The sequence below is a fragment of the Physeter macrocephalus genome, chromosome 5, assembly GCF_002837175.3.
Source record: "Physeter macrocephalus isolate SW-GA chromosome 5, ASM283717v5, whole genome shotgun sequence".
Taxonomy (NCBI): Eukaryota; Metazoa; Chordata; class Mammalia; order Artiodactyla; family Physeteridae; genus Physeter; species Physeter macrocephalus.
Genome location: NC_041218.1, coordinates 88,847,191 through 88,862,714, shown reverse-complemented (window position 1 = coordinate 88,862,714; position 15,524 = coordinate 88,847,191). Strand labels below are relative to the sequence as shown.

The 15,524-nt window shown below is 35.9% G+C and overlaps 2 protein-coding genes across 2 annotated transcripts in view; one reads left to right on the top strand and one right to left on the bottom strand.

The window, feature by feature from the left end:
• FAM185A (family with sequence similarity 185 member A) overlaps positions 1–15,524 on the bottom strand; it is a 153,600-nt gene that overhangs the window by 35,554 nt on the left and 102,522 nt on the right. The gene's annotated exons all lie outside the window — the stretch shown is intronic.
• Positions 1–15,524, top strand: part of FBXL13 (F-box and leucine rich repeat protein 13) — a 192,261-nt gene that overhangs the window by 150,954 nt on the left and 25,783 nt on the right. The window contains exon 18 of the mRNA XM_024115971.1: positions 10,768–10,851. Within this exon, the coding sequence (XP_023971739.1) occupies positions 10,768–10,851 (84 nt within the window). The remainder of the gene's footprint in view (positions 1–10,767; positions 10,852–15,524) is intronic.

The window sequence follows — 15,524 nt, the reverse complement described above, 5'->3', positions numbered from 1 at the left end:
TGTTCATTGCAGCACTATTTACAATAGCCAGGTCATGGAAGCAACCTAAATGCCCATCGACAGACAAATGGATAAAGAAGATGTGGTACATATATACAATGGAATATTACTCAGCCATAAAAAGGAACGAAATTGAGTCTTTTGTAGAGACGTGGATGGATCTGGAGACTGTAATACAGAGTGAAGTAAGTCAGAAAGAGAAAGCAAATATCGTATATTAACACATATATGTGGAACCTAGAAAAATGGTACAGATGAACTGGTTTGCAGGGCAGAAATTGAGACACAGATATAGAGAACAAACATATAGACACCAAGCGGGGAAAGTGGCGGGGGGGATGGTGGTGGTGGTGTGATGAATTGGGAGATTGGGATTGACATATATACAATTATATGTATTAAATGGATAACTAATAAGAACCTGCTGTATAAAAAAATAAATTAAATTAAATTTTAAAAAAATCACAGTCTCAACTTAGGTCATTTCAAGGCAATATCAATAGGTTTTATTTTATTGATGCATTCTCTCTTTAAGAAAACATAAATCACATGGTGAGATTAATTACTCTAGATGGTTTTCTAAATAAGTGAGCGTTCTTTAGTTCCTAATATACTGTATCTTATCTCTGCCACATTATTGCATAGTCCCCTACAGGGGTGTTATGCTTTTAGATGGCCTCACTTGGGTAGCACCCAAATTATTTTCAAATTGAACTGCAAAACAAACAAAAAAACCCAGTAATCCTAATTGAATATTGGTGTGTGGTTTCCATCTTAATTTTAATTGTATATGTTATAAGGTCATTTAGTTTCAGATATTTCTAGCCAAAAAAAAAAAGAAGCTAATGTGAGAACTTTGACAATATCTCCTATATCTGTCCCCCTGCCTCCTCTCCAGCCCTGCTGCCACTGCCATAGTTCAAGCACTATTTCTCCTTACTAACCTCTCTTGTCTTAGGTATCACTGTGCTTAAATCTGTTCTCCACTCTGCTGTAGTGTGATCTTCCAGCATGCAAATCTGAGCCTTTCACTTCCTTGCTCAGACTTCTTCAGGAGCTCTACGTTGCTTTCAGCATAAAGTCTAAATAGTCTAGTGTGGAGGACCAAGCTCTTCCTGATGTGCTTCCTGCCTACTTGTGCAGCCTCACTTCCAGATGACTCCCACCTTTCATCTTTGCTCCAGAGACATAGAACTGACTCTCCTACAGCTCCGCAAACATGTCATGCTCTCCTTGCCTTCCCATTTCTGTGAGTTAATCTCTCTGTATGAAACAGCTTTTCTTCTTGTCCACCTAGTAAATTCTTGCTCATCCCTCAAGTTTCAGCTGTGTGAAGCTCTTCTGGAATTCCTGGGCAGGCTTAGGATCTACCTACCTTGTGCTTCTGCTGTACTTTATAATGCCTCCAAAAAAAGCAATCAGCTCAATATATTTTAATATTTTTTTCCACGCCTGTCTCCTTACAAATTGTAAGTTTCTTGAGGGCAGAGGCTGGATCATCCTATCTTTGGGATGCCCAGCATAATGCTTAGTACATAAGAGGCGTGCAAAATATTTGATCAGTGAGTGAGGGAATGAATGGATCTGGTACCGTTTCCTTCCTGTAAACCAAACACTTAGACTTTTAAAAATTCCACATTTTCTTAGCTATGATCTGAGCTAGAGTGGGAGAGCTTACAGTTGCATGTCTTAATCTGATGATACGCTTTCAAGAGACCACCCATCTGCATGAAACACACATACAAATAAAGCCTGAGGTTTAGTGCAGCACAACCCCTAAAGGAGGAAGCACATGAAATCACTTGAGATTTAAGAAATAGAAAGAATGGGAGTTAAAAGAAAGCAGAATAACTCAGAGACAAATGGATTTGCCTTGGATTAAAAACAAAAAACACATTGGAAGTCTGCCCTACTGAACTTTTTCATATGAAGCTGGACCTCTCCTTAGTCCATTCCAGGCCCTTCTTCCCAGCCAGTGGCCTGATATGAATCTGCTGGTCCCATCACTAGCAACAGTGGTTTTCCTCATAGAAGTTCCAGTCAATTTTCTCCTGTTTCCAGCAAAATGCCTACTAAAATTACTGCAAAAAGAAGTGACCAACCTGAGCTTGTCTTTTCCCTCAAGGAGAATATCTGGTTGATATAACCTTCCTCTCAACCTCCATCAGGTAGGAGGCAAGTAGACTCAAGGTGACTTGTTCTATTTCCAGGTAACAGAGATGCTTATTTTCCTTCCCTCCATAAACATATAGAGGACCAATTTCTGTGTGTTGACCAAAGCCTGCTTTCCTTTAGACTTATAGGTTGGTAAATTAGGGTGGAAAGGTTGACACATTTTAAAAAGAAGTATGATACAAAATTCATACTAATAAGTAAGTAGAAATAAATAAAAATAATTAAGAAGAAAAGGTAAATTATTTTTATAAAATTGTAATTGCTAACAAGAGTATAAAAGGGAAGATCACTTGTGAGGTTAAGATGCATTTTCATGGACATTGTACAAGATAGCATTATCAATGATTTTAGAAAGAGGATGTGTTAATTGAGATAAGACGTATTTCCGATAAAAGTTTTGTTCTTTACTCCTAAGAGAATGTGGTAGGCAATACCAAACAGAGCGAATCTTTCAGAAAGGAACATTATATAAATGTAAACACTGATTCACACAATTACAAAGGGAACTATATTTCATCCAAGAATTCTGAGAGTATGCCAGCAAGATAAGAGAAAACTGGGTCCATAAAAATAATTTTATAAATAGACTACTCATTCATTCACAAATACTTATTCATTGTCAACTGTGTGTCAAATGCTATGCAAGGTTATAGGAGTACTAAACTTACACAGTCCTGGTCTCAAGGTACAGCTTAGTGGCAAAACAACAACAACAACAAGAGTAACAACATTACATGGCTAAAAGTTACTAAAAGCATGAGTTCAGAGTGTGGCTTCACATCCTTACTGGTGTCACAGCACTATGAGAGTTCAGGCAAGTTACATAACCTCTCTGTGCCTCCATTACCCTCTCTTTAAAACAGTAATTATAATATTACTTCCCTCACAGTGTTGTGAGGATTTGTAAACTGCTTAACGTAAGTGTCTGGCACATGGTAAACACTCAATACATCTTAGCAATAATTTATTGGAATTATGACATAATGAGGTATATTTGCTGTTATGGAGATGTGTGCACTGCACTGCATCTTGGCAGCATGGATGAGTCGGAAAGTGAGTGCTTTTGTCTCTGTTGTCTCTGTGGAGGAGTCAGGAGATGCTCTTCAGCTTTTGAGGTGCAGCTAAAATCTTCAGTAGGTGTTTGTGAGGTAAAGAAGAGAAGGGCATTCTCAATGAAGGAAGAAGCAGGGGGGAAGGCATAGAGACATGACAGAGGGTTATATGTTGGGGAATCCAAAGGTGACTTTGTATTGTCATAGCATGGCCTGAGAAGAGAGAGGATGTGGCAGGAGATGAGGACGGAGAAAGAGGTGGAGGGCAGAATATGTATGGCCTCGCAAAGCGATTCAGACTGTGCTATATGCAATGGGAGCCACTGAAGAACTCTGAGTAAGACTCATACAGATTTGTGTACAGAGACATAACAGTAAGGGAGATCTATTTAAGAATGGGAAAGGTATTGCAATGACACTAGAAATAATGAGGTTTTGATCATGGTGGCAGATGAGGCATGCATAAGAGATTTTTAGGAGGTAGTATAGGTAGGGCAGGCTTGGTGATTGATTGGATATAGGGAGCAGTGGGGAGAGGAGTAGACACAGATGATACCCAGGTTCTTATTTGGTCAGTTGTGGACATGGTGGTACCATTAACCAGGAAAAGAATCCTAAGAAAAGGATTGGGACTTGGACACAAGATGCTGAATTCCATTTCAACATGTTTCAATCCAGTACCAGTACACATCTCTCCTGACTAAGAGCTCATTTGGTCCTGGCTGACAAAAAAGACAGACACCCATTTGACTTCAGAATCTTCCCTTTTGTTTTGTTTTGTTTCTCAGTATGTTTGACAAGGAATCATAGGCATTCCATAAATTACAATTTAAGCATTACTGAAAGCAGAAAATTTACACAAAGGATTTTCAACAACACCTTCTAACTCTATCCCCTCTATCACAACAACTTATATCCCATTTTACCCTCAAAAAAAAAAAAAAGAGCAGCAAGAAAGGAGGCTTCTTATGTTTGCTGTTAGGGATCTTTTGCTCTTTTTAGATTTCTCATGATCTACACCCCCAATAATTACATCAAAGTCCTCAGTCATCTTAGACTCCTGGGTACCTCATTCCATCTTATTTCATAAAATGTATTTTCCAACATCCTATATTCAAATATTAAATATCCTAAATTGTATAGATTATATTTATAGATTTCTCAGTTAGAGAAATTTCCCCCCTATATTTGTTTATCTTTGTGATTGTATTTTATCTTATGTGAATTTTCTGTTTATATTCTTTAGTCATTTATATATTGAGGGGTCTCAATATTCCTGCCAATTTGTATGAACTCCTTATAATAATGTAGTTATTAATCAATTGTCATATTTTCATATTTTTTCCATACTTTACAATGGCTTATGTCATGACTATGGAAGAGAGGTTTGTTTTAGTGTTTTAATATTGAAAGCCTACAAGCTACTGCTTATAAAGAGTATTCAAGAAAAAATGAATTAAAAGTTGGACAAACTATGCAATCTTATGTAATTTTATACAGATTTTTTTTCAAGAGACTTTCTTTAATCATATGCAGAACAGATTATAAAATTTATTTATGCTTATTTACTGTTCTGGTGTGCCTGTATTAAAGTGTTGACAGTTTCCAAACTGAAATATACCATAAACAAGGATGGTTTGTGGCTATCAGATAAACTACATTGTATTTTATTCTAAAGTTAGTATTCCATAATGCCTAGACCATCTTCCAGACTTTTTCTAAAAGCACAGACTCTCAGAAGAAAAGCCATGTGCAAGTTGTAAAGACTAAATCTTTCGGATTGTGAAGCCGATTAACAAGGCTTCCTCTTAACAATATATAAAACTTGTTTTTTAATTATGACCAAATATTTAGTCTTATAATAGGGCAAAATACTGATGTTTTTATTTTCCTCAGTGTGTCATCTTTTGCCAACAAACAACATAATTACACCAAGCAAAACAGTAACTCCATTTTGTAAATGCGCTTAAGAGGAGTTTGGGAAAATTAAAAGACTGTTGCCTGTTAGAATGGCTATTACCAAAAAGATAAGATATAACAAGTGTTTGTGAGGATGTGGAAAAATGGGACTGCTTGTGCACTGTTGGTAAGAATGTAAATTGGTGTAGCCACTATGGAAAACAGTATGAGGGTTCCTAAAAAAATTAAAAATAGAACTATCATATGATCTAGCAATTCCACTTCTGGGTACTTATCCAAAGGAAATGAAAACATTAATTTAGAAAGATATATGTAACCCCCCTGTTCATTGCAGCATTATTTACAATAGGCAAGACATGGGAACAACCAAAGTGTCCACTGATGGATGACTGGATAAAGAAAATGTGGTGTATATCTATATTTAGCCATAAAAAAGAAGGAAACCTTGCCATTTGTGACAACATGGATGGACCCTGAGGGCACAATGCCAAGTGAAATAAGTCAGACACAGGGATAAATAGTGTATGATCTCACTTATATGTGGAATCTAAAAAAAAACAAACAAAAACCTCACAGACACAGAGAAGAGATTGGTAATTGGCGGAGGTGGGGTTGAGGGGTGTGGGCAAAATGGGTGAAGGGGGCTAAAAGGTACAAACTTCTAGTTATAAAATAAATAAGTCAGGCGGTGTAAAGTACAGCATGGTGACTACAGTTAATAATAATGCATTGTATATCTGAAAGTTGCTAAGAGAGATCTTAGAAGTTCTCATCTCAAGAAAAAAAAATTGTAACTATATATGGTGACAGATGTTAAACAGACTTATTGTGATGGTCATTTCACGATATATACAAATACTGAATCACTATATGTACACCTAAAACTAATATAATGTTATATGTTAATTATATCTTAATAAAAAAGATTGTTAATAGGTAACACAACAAATTAACTGGGACAGCTAGTTGTTATGTCTAAAATAATCTTTTGTTCAAAGTACCTCTCAAACTATTCAGCAGGAAATAAGGGAAAGACTGATGGAAAAAAAGGTTTAAATGAATAACAGATTCTATATTTAGAAGGAAGGATAGAATCAGAAAACTCAGCATTTTGCAACTTTCAACAAAATAACTGATTTAGGCAAGGATCATCAATTAATGCTCAAATCACTGACTGAAACGTTGTTGGGAAACAGGGAATTCATGTGGTCTCAAAGGATCACATCATGGATTATTTATTAAATAAAAAGGAAAAATACAGTTCTAATGAAACAGCACCTAGGTAGTAGTTTTACAGAAAATGTTTACCTAGAATCTAATAATAAGGAACAGTCAGACAAATCCAGAATGTGGGACATTTTATGTAATGGCTGGCCTGGGATCTTGAAAGACAATATTTAAAGAAAAAAAAGGCTAAAGAGACATGCAACCAAATGAAACGTGTGAACTCTGAGGACTGGATAAAAAGCAAATTTGAATACTCAATCTATATTATATAGTATGGTAGTACTGTTAATCTTCAGTATCACATAATATATACATAATCCTATATAGTTACATAGGAAAATGTCCTTATTCCTAGGAAGATGCATATAGAATATTCAGAGGTAAAGCATCATGGTAGCTGAAACTTATTTTCAAATGGTTTACACTACACATATGAATTTAAAATATATATATTATATGTACATATAAAACTATATTCACACATAAATATCAGTAAAACTATCACAGCAATTAAGCAAAATGTGGCAAAGTATTTATAATTGGTGAATTTAGGTAAAGGATATATAAGTGTTCATTATACCATTCTTTGAACCTGGCCGTAGATTTGAATATTTTCAAAATAAAGAGTTGGGGGAAGTATGTTTTATGTTCATGTTGGTGATATTCTAAGCCTGGAGTAGTATGACTCAGTCATATAGTAAGTACACACAGACACACATACCATTCCAACATTTGGTAACTCGTTCATTGGTGATGTCTATCTACATCAGCTAAACAATTCCAGATGTAAAATGGGGGGGTGGGGAAGAAGAGTTTTCAAAGGATTTGTTTGCTCCCAACTATCTGGTGTACAACTATCTGTTCCTGGCAGCGTGTAGTGTTCCCACCCACTACTCCCAGTGACCCCAATCTGAAGTATTTTCCAAACAACTCACACTTTCCAAATGAAGCCTTTGTTCATGCTGCTTCCTCAGTCTGAAACACTGCTCCTATTCCTTTGTCAAAATCTTACCCAGACTTTAAGCCTTAATTCAGATTCTTCTTCCTCTGTGAAAGTCTCTTCTAGACTGTCACCTATTCCTTCCAACTAAAAGCAATCACCCGCTGCCCTGTGATCTCTATACCTCTTTTGAAACACATCCTCATTCTTTTTGCATTACTGTCACTTATTCCCTAAAGAGGGAAAGTTTTGTTTAACAATGTTGCATAGGACAAAATCCACATTCCAGAATAATGTGCGAGGCTCTCATGGCTTGGTGCCTGCTTCCTTTTGAATCTTAAGTCTTGACACTCCCTTCAATGGACCAGAGCTGCAATATAAGCCAATTTTCCACTAGGGACGCCTAGACCCCTAAGATCCAGGTCTCTCAATTCCATGGCCTATGGAGGAGCAAAGTGCTCCCCAGGATTCCTATGAATTCCTAGGGCTTCGCATTCTCATACAACCTGCAATGCTAGTGACTTCTCCAAGCTACCACACCATCTGCTTTCCTTTGCATTTTACCTGATTACAAAATTTAGCCCCTTCTAAATTTTGGGAAAATAAACCAGAACCTTTCCTGCAAAGCATTCGTGAGCTTGGCTGACTTTTGAGGGAGATGAAGGAGGATTTACGTTTTCATGATGTTACAACTTCCCTGAAAATTTAAGTACCCACCTGCTCTTTGCCTCACTGAGGCTCAGTCACTCCATCTGGTTGGCTCCTCTTTGCTTCTTTTTTTGTCTTGTCCTCCCACTTTCCTCTTTTTATCCCTCCCAGAAGTAAAAGCTTGGCACAGCCAACCCCAAGGACTTTTCCCCCCAAGCCCTTACAAGGTATTAAACAAAACAAAACAAAAACAAAACCCTGCAGTTTCTTCCTTAAGAGAAATTCTTAGATCAGCTTTTCAGATTTTTTAAAAATCCATGTAAATCTAATCATGCCATGCTATATAGTTCCATACACATGCCATACTATTTCATACCTCAATGCTTTTGCACATTCTGTTCCTTCAGCCTAGAATGTCCTTCCCTCTGTAGCTTTCTTGGCAATTTCCACTTCCCCACTCATGACTCTCCTCCATGCAGTCTTCTCTAATCCAAAGTAGTGTCCTCATCTTTCCTCTTTGGTTCGACCACTGTGCACAGTATTTACCTTTCACAGGGTTGTAATGATCTAGTGTACATGTCTGTCTTTAATGCCAGACTATGGGCTCCTTGAGAGTAAACACTGCACCTCACTGACCTTTATACTCCCAGCTTCTATCCCAGAGCCTGAACAATATAATACATGCTAAATAAATATTTATCGAATGATGAATTAAGAATGAATGAATTTTGCCTAGACCTGAGATTTAAGACTTTCTAAGGTATAAAGAAAGACTGTAAAACGTTGGAACCATCACTTGCTTCACCTTCTAATTTGAAGCATTTATAAGCTTCACAATGCCAAGGCATCTTATTATCTGTCCTTTTAATTATAGCCATCCTAGTAGGTATGTAGTATTTAGTATCTCACTGACGGTTTTATTTGTATTTACTTAATGGCTAATGATATTTAATTAATTAAATTTTGAGGCCATACATTTTAATGAACAACCATAGTGATTCAATGTGGCACTCCATTTTAATATTAATTAATAATTTTAAAATAATTTTGAACAAAATGGTAAAGATATTATAGTCTGTTAAATGTCATACTTAGCAAGTATACTTCATCACAGCTCATCTTAAAAAAATTCTAACATGGCTACATAGACATAAAAAAAAAAGTGAAAACTTCAGAGAAACTATTCAGAGATAGTTTCACAAGACAAATTCCACATAGAATAATAAAACATATTTAGCTATTATCAAGTACAGGGAAAAGAGAAAAACTTTGCATCTCTTACTTGATATTTTTGTTCAAACAATTTAGTTTCTGTTGGGGTAGTATATAAACTCCAATTCTTCCAACATGAATAAAACAGTATCTACATGTGGAACCCAGACCACGTGTGATGGCTTCACAGGGTTTGCCCATTCTTTGTTTTGAAATAAGAAGACAGAAAACATAATGTGCTCCTAGCAAAAGAATCCACATTTGCAATAAAATTAAAAGAATAAACGGAGTGATTTTATTTTTGTGTGGTATACAGGACTGTTAAATGAAATTAGAAATTGCAATTTAAACAGTGATTTCAATGAAGCAGGATTTCAAGCACTTTTCTCCTTGATCTGGCTTTTGTTTTTGAAAAATGAAAGGGCGTAATAGGTACATCAGTGAAAAAAGCAGGATATAATATTTGCAGGACCCATTTTCAATTACAATCCAAATGTGGTTTTTACGATCAATAAAATGTAAACCAGTCCTGCAAATAAAATGTAAAAAGGACAAATCATATACCATTTCTGGCATTTTCCCTGCCAGTCAGCTCTGGGACCATAGAATGAGAAAAATGGTCTAGGAAGCATATCTAACAGAAATAGAAAAGTAATATGATCCTGAACGCAAACCAGGAGGATGGCATCTATAATGCACATTAGTCAGTTCCTTATCTGAATGTTGTGCCAGTTTAGGGCGGGAAGGTACGGAGAAACGGGCCAGCAAAACCACACATAAAAAAATGAAGGGCTAGGGGCTTCCCTGGTGGCGCAGTGGTTGCGCGTCCGCCTGCCGATGCAGGGGAACCAGCTCTGGGACCATAGAATGAGAAAAATGGTCTAGGAAGCATATCTAACAGAAATAGAAAAGTAATATGATCCTGAACGCAAACCAGGAGGATGGCATCTATAATGCACATTAGTCAGTTCCTTATCTGAATGTTGTGCCAGTTTAGGGCGGGAAGGTACGGAGAAACGGGCCAGCAAAACCACACATAAAAAAATGAAGGGCTAAAAGTACAATCTATTTTTTTTTTAAATAAAAAGAAACAAAGCTTTTAGTCTGAAAAAAGAAGTGAGCTATTGATGAATGATTATCTGTCTACAGACCTTTATATAAAGATGTTTCTTCTCCCTCCAAGCAGTTAAACATATAAAATGAGCTAAAGATTTTCAGATGTTTAGGCTAGGCATAAAAAAGAATTTATTGATAAATAGATTCATTAGCCACATGAAGTGTCTTCAAAACAAAGCTGTAAGCTTAGGGGTCTTTAAGGTTTCTTTATATTGATTCGTATAACATTTACCTGGAAACAGATAAGAAGTTTCCTGGCTCTGGGATTTCTAACACTTTTTGTAAAACACTAGAGACAACCTGAAAATTTTATTTAACAATGTTGTCTAACCAAAGTGATTTTATGATTTGTTAAGTGTAAAGAAATAGAAGACAGAAGCTAAATTTTTTTAGTTTGCATAATTGTTATCTTATTGGAAATATACCTTCCAAACTAAATTATAATCATCAAATAATCTTTATATTAAACATTTTTAGGGTTTGATGACACTTTCCAGGCATAAAAAATTAAAGGAACTTTCTCTATCTGAGTGTGATAAAATCACCGATATTGGAATTCAGGTAAGATAATTACATTATTTTGTAAAAGAATTAAGATTGAAAATTAAGCACAAATCAAATAATCTTTGTAGGTCACAACAGAAAAAAGAAGTGGATTGGAATTGTAACAATACATATGTGATCTTGGTTGAGCCAAGATCAACATCTGCCAATAGTCAGGTCTCCACAGCCCAAGGTGACTGAGAGGTTTGCTTTCCCATTTTTCTTGTCTACTCTCTCCCTTCCAAATGTCAGACTTACAGGATAACTAGGGATAGGTTGACATTTTACTTGTAGAATGATGAACTGCAATGTGGTAAAAGTCTTCTCATATAATGGAAGTGTTCTGTAGATAATCTGTGTTATATCATCTAACCATAAAAATTGGGGGACTTTGGGGCTTCCCTGGTGGCGCAGTGGTTGCGCGTCCGCCTGCCGATGCAGGGGAACCGGGTTCGCGCCCCGGTCTGGGAGGATCCCCCATGCCGCGGAGCGGCTGGGCTCGTGAGCCATGGCCGCTGAGCCTGCGCGTCCGGAGCCTGTGCTCCGCAACAGGAGAGGCCACGACAGAGGGAGGCCCGCATACCACAAAAAAAAAAAAAAAAAAAAAAATTGGGGGACTTTGAAAACCTACACCAGGTACTTAACAATTAGGGACTTAAGTTATTCAAACAGAGTTGGTAGCATAGTTTACCAGGATGGAAAGCATGAGATAAGTAACTGGATAGGATAAATGATTATGTGCTCAAATGGTACTTTAAGAACTCATGAGAAGTAAATTTCCTAGACCTGGTGTTGAGTGATATATAGGAAGTCATAAAGTAGCTACTGTGAGTAAGCCACATGTAATGTTTATCGCAACATTAAGCAACTCAATTTGCTGTTAAAAGAAGAAAAGTTGCAATCGTATGTCACACATGTATTGAACTAGGGCAAAATCTAGTTACTTATTAGTAAAATAATGAAAGATAACATTCTTAAAGGGAACTAATAATCTAGGAATGTGGAAACTGTTAAATGCATCAGAAACTCCATTTAAAGTATCCTGAGAGTTCAAAACCCCAAGCATTTATGAAAATCTGGGGCTAAACTCAGAAAAAAAATTTTTTTAATAGAAACCCTTATTGAGATAAAAGGATTTATCTCACATGTGGAAAGATACTGCAAATGATAGCTGAGAGGTCCACCAGAGCATGGCAGACTTGAAGTTAAGCTCTCTTCCATGAATTTGAAATAGACTTTGCAAGTTCTAACATTACTAATAGGAGAGTGTTAAAATACTATATGAACTGGTGGGCTATAGAGAGGGCCAGGCCAAACGGTGCCCTAGACTTTAGCAAAGAATTCTAGTGTTCTACAGCTCAAGGAATCTTAGAACCATTTAAACCACTCTGTAATTTTACAAGTGAGGAAACAGGCCCAGAGGGCTTAAATGATTAGTCCAAAGTCCTATGCCATCTCAGCAAACTAATCTAACTAATCTAGTTTTACAGAAACGAAGAGTAGAAGTGGAGAACTGCTGTTCTAAATGGTTGATTGGCAACATGACAGTGGGAAAAACTGTTTTCAAATGATTTTTGCTGTATTTCACTGCATCTGGACAATGTAATGGTACTTAAGAGGAAAATGTAACACCATTAAGAAGTCTCCTTTTAGAGGCATTAGTGTCAAGCAATGTCAATTTCCCCCAGTTTCAGACCCTGGTTCCAAAGGTTCTAGCAGGTTCCTAAGAAATCTACCTAGTAGTACATTCAAATTGTATAAAGAGTTAAAAAGAACAAACACTATCTTTCAAAACAAAGATCCCAGAGAGGACTAACAACTTGCATATAGGACAAGATTGTAACTCTACGATAACAAAAGGGGTTATAATGCATGTAACCTACTAGAAGAAAAAGCCAAGAGGTTCCTGTAAGGCTAAACCATGATTTACCTACTGCAGTTCATTTAAGGATTAAACATGCATTTACATAAAACTTTATCCATGAATATGATCTAGTCAAGCTTTCAAAAGGTCTTTGACAAGGTGACAGAATAAAGTTTATTAAAATAAAATGGTTAAGTGTTAACATTTTTAATACTGGGTTATATTTCTTATATGGTGATCAGTCACATTTGATCAACAACTACAAATCATTCAGAAGTATTAAAACCTACCATGGTGATGACATACATGGCCTCTTAATATCCATCACTTATTAACTTTAAAATGCTTCTTTGGATGAGAGAGGGCTAACCAAAGTCTGAGGCTACGTATCAGGAAGCCAGTGCTTTCTGCCATTTATCTTTGAGTCTACAGGTCCCAGGCCTTTTTATTTTCATTCTTTGGAGCCTGAAAATCATACTATTTTTAGGTGCTCTGAGATTTTAGATGAAAGTGTTTACCCATATGCTAACTATATGATCATACACCTGAGTTTGGTCTCGCTTTAAAAAATGTAACCTTTTAAAAATTGGTATGAATTGATTTTCAGTGACCTAAAAGAAAATAAAACAGGGGGAATACAAGCACATGAAAATACAGAATTATTTAATTATTAATTGCATAAGATCAGCTATTCTATTCAAGTTCATGAAAAAATTTTTTTCTCTGTCTCATCATCCCTCTTTTCTCCTCCCTGCTTTTGGAGTGTGTGTGTGTGCGTGTGTGCGTGTGTGTGTGTGTGTGTGTGTGTGTGTGTGTGTGCGCGCGCACTAGAGTGTTGTGGCATTTAACCTCCTTTTACCTCTTCCAAGGTTTCAAGGTTCACACTTCTGGGCATGTGGTAATCCTTCTCCTCCTTCCCTCCTCCAGCCTAATTATTAAGCTCCAAAAGAGATGAAACAAAGAGGGGGAGGAGAAAGTGACACATAAACCAATTTCACAATTCCTTCTCTGGATTTACAAGAGAGGGTGAAGAGAATAAACTAAGGTGGTTAAACTGAGATGTTTAGGTTATCCTAAATTTATCAGGAAATTTTTTCTTATCACTTTAGAAGGTAACTATAGGAGATTTTCTTTTTAGCTTAAAACATTGAAAACTACATAATGATTTAATGAGAAAAAGGAGGAGATGAGCATTTTTACCCTGATTTGGTTTTGCACGAATCATGAACATTATAGGAGTAAAAAGTTACCTCATTTTAGTTTTACTGGAAACCACAGCACATGCAGTTTGAGTGTCTGGAGGCTCAGATGCATTGACTTTTTAGGATCTGGTTTTAATTACTTTCCCCAACTTCAGTTTTGTTCTGAGAACATTAGACATTCAACGATCATGTTAAACTAAAATTATTTGGTGCTCTTGAAAGACACATTTATTTTGGAAGCAATGTTTGATACAGTAATAATTGAGCATTTCTTAAGAAACTTTTTCCTTGAGCATTTTGCGAATTTAAATAACAGACTGTCAAGTTTGGCAAAAAATTGGTCTAACTGGGAGGTTACAATACAAATAAATTGGAAGCTCTGTCTTATTAAGTTGTTTGGATAGAACTAAAGGAAAAAATAAAATTATTTACTCTAGTTGCTTTTTACATTCCCTTAATCTAGTTTTTATTTCTCATTCCCTTTTTTGGGGAATGAAGTATGCTATAAATACATGTGCATATTTTTCTTTATGTAGGTTGAGAGTGAAAACCTTGGAGATTGACAAAAATTTTTCATTATTTCAGTTTTCATATGTTGAGGTAGTTGATTAAGAAACAGCACTAAAGAGGAGAAAATCAGGTTTAGTTATGTCTCACCACAAGGACTTACACATGTGTGTACGTACTGAAAATATGCCTGTGTGTGTTTACATGTAAGTATGTATGTAAATGTATACCTGTGTAGTATATGTGTGCAAATTAAATATTTACAAGTTTTAGCATATGTTAGATTACATATATTTACATGTAAATATATGTAAGTATATACCTAATTGTCTAGTACATATGTGTAAATTAAATATATGTACACATCTTAGTGGTTGTTAGACTACATGAATATGTCAATGTGTGTGGATATTTATTATGCCCAAATTGTGTATAGAGATATTATAAGATTATTTATTTCTGGGCTAACACCAAATAAATGATGGTCAATATTCAAGATAAATAAAAATTAGTTTGTTAAAGAATAATTTTTTGTTTATATTTTAACTTTAAAAATTAAATATCTATGTAAATGGCAAGGCTCTTTTTCCTATGGTAAGGAGATTCAGAATATGCTCTTAGAAGAAATAATTTTTTTTTTACAAACAAAAAAATTTTATTTAAGTACAGCTGAATTATAATGTTGTGTGAATTTCTGTTTTACAGCAAAATGACAGTGATAAATTTATATATACATTCCTTTTCTTTTCTTTTTTTCTTTTAACATCTTTATTGGAGTATAACTGCTTTACAATGTTGTGTTAGTTTCTGCTGTATAACAAAGTGAATAAGCTATACATATACATATATTCCCATAACCCTTCCCTCTTCCATCTCCTTCCCACCCTCCCTATGCCAGCCCTCTAGGTGGTCACCGAGCTGATCTCCCTATGCTACGTAGCTGCTTCCCACTAGCTACTTATTTTACACCAGGTAATGTTTACATGTAAGTGCTACTCTCTCACTTCGTCCCATCTTACACTTTCTCCTCCGCGTGTCCTCAAGTCCATCCTCTACGTCTGCATCTTTATTCCTGTTCTGCCCCTAGGTTCTTCAGGACCTTTTTTTTTTTTTTTTTT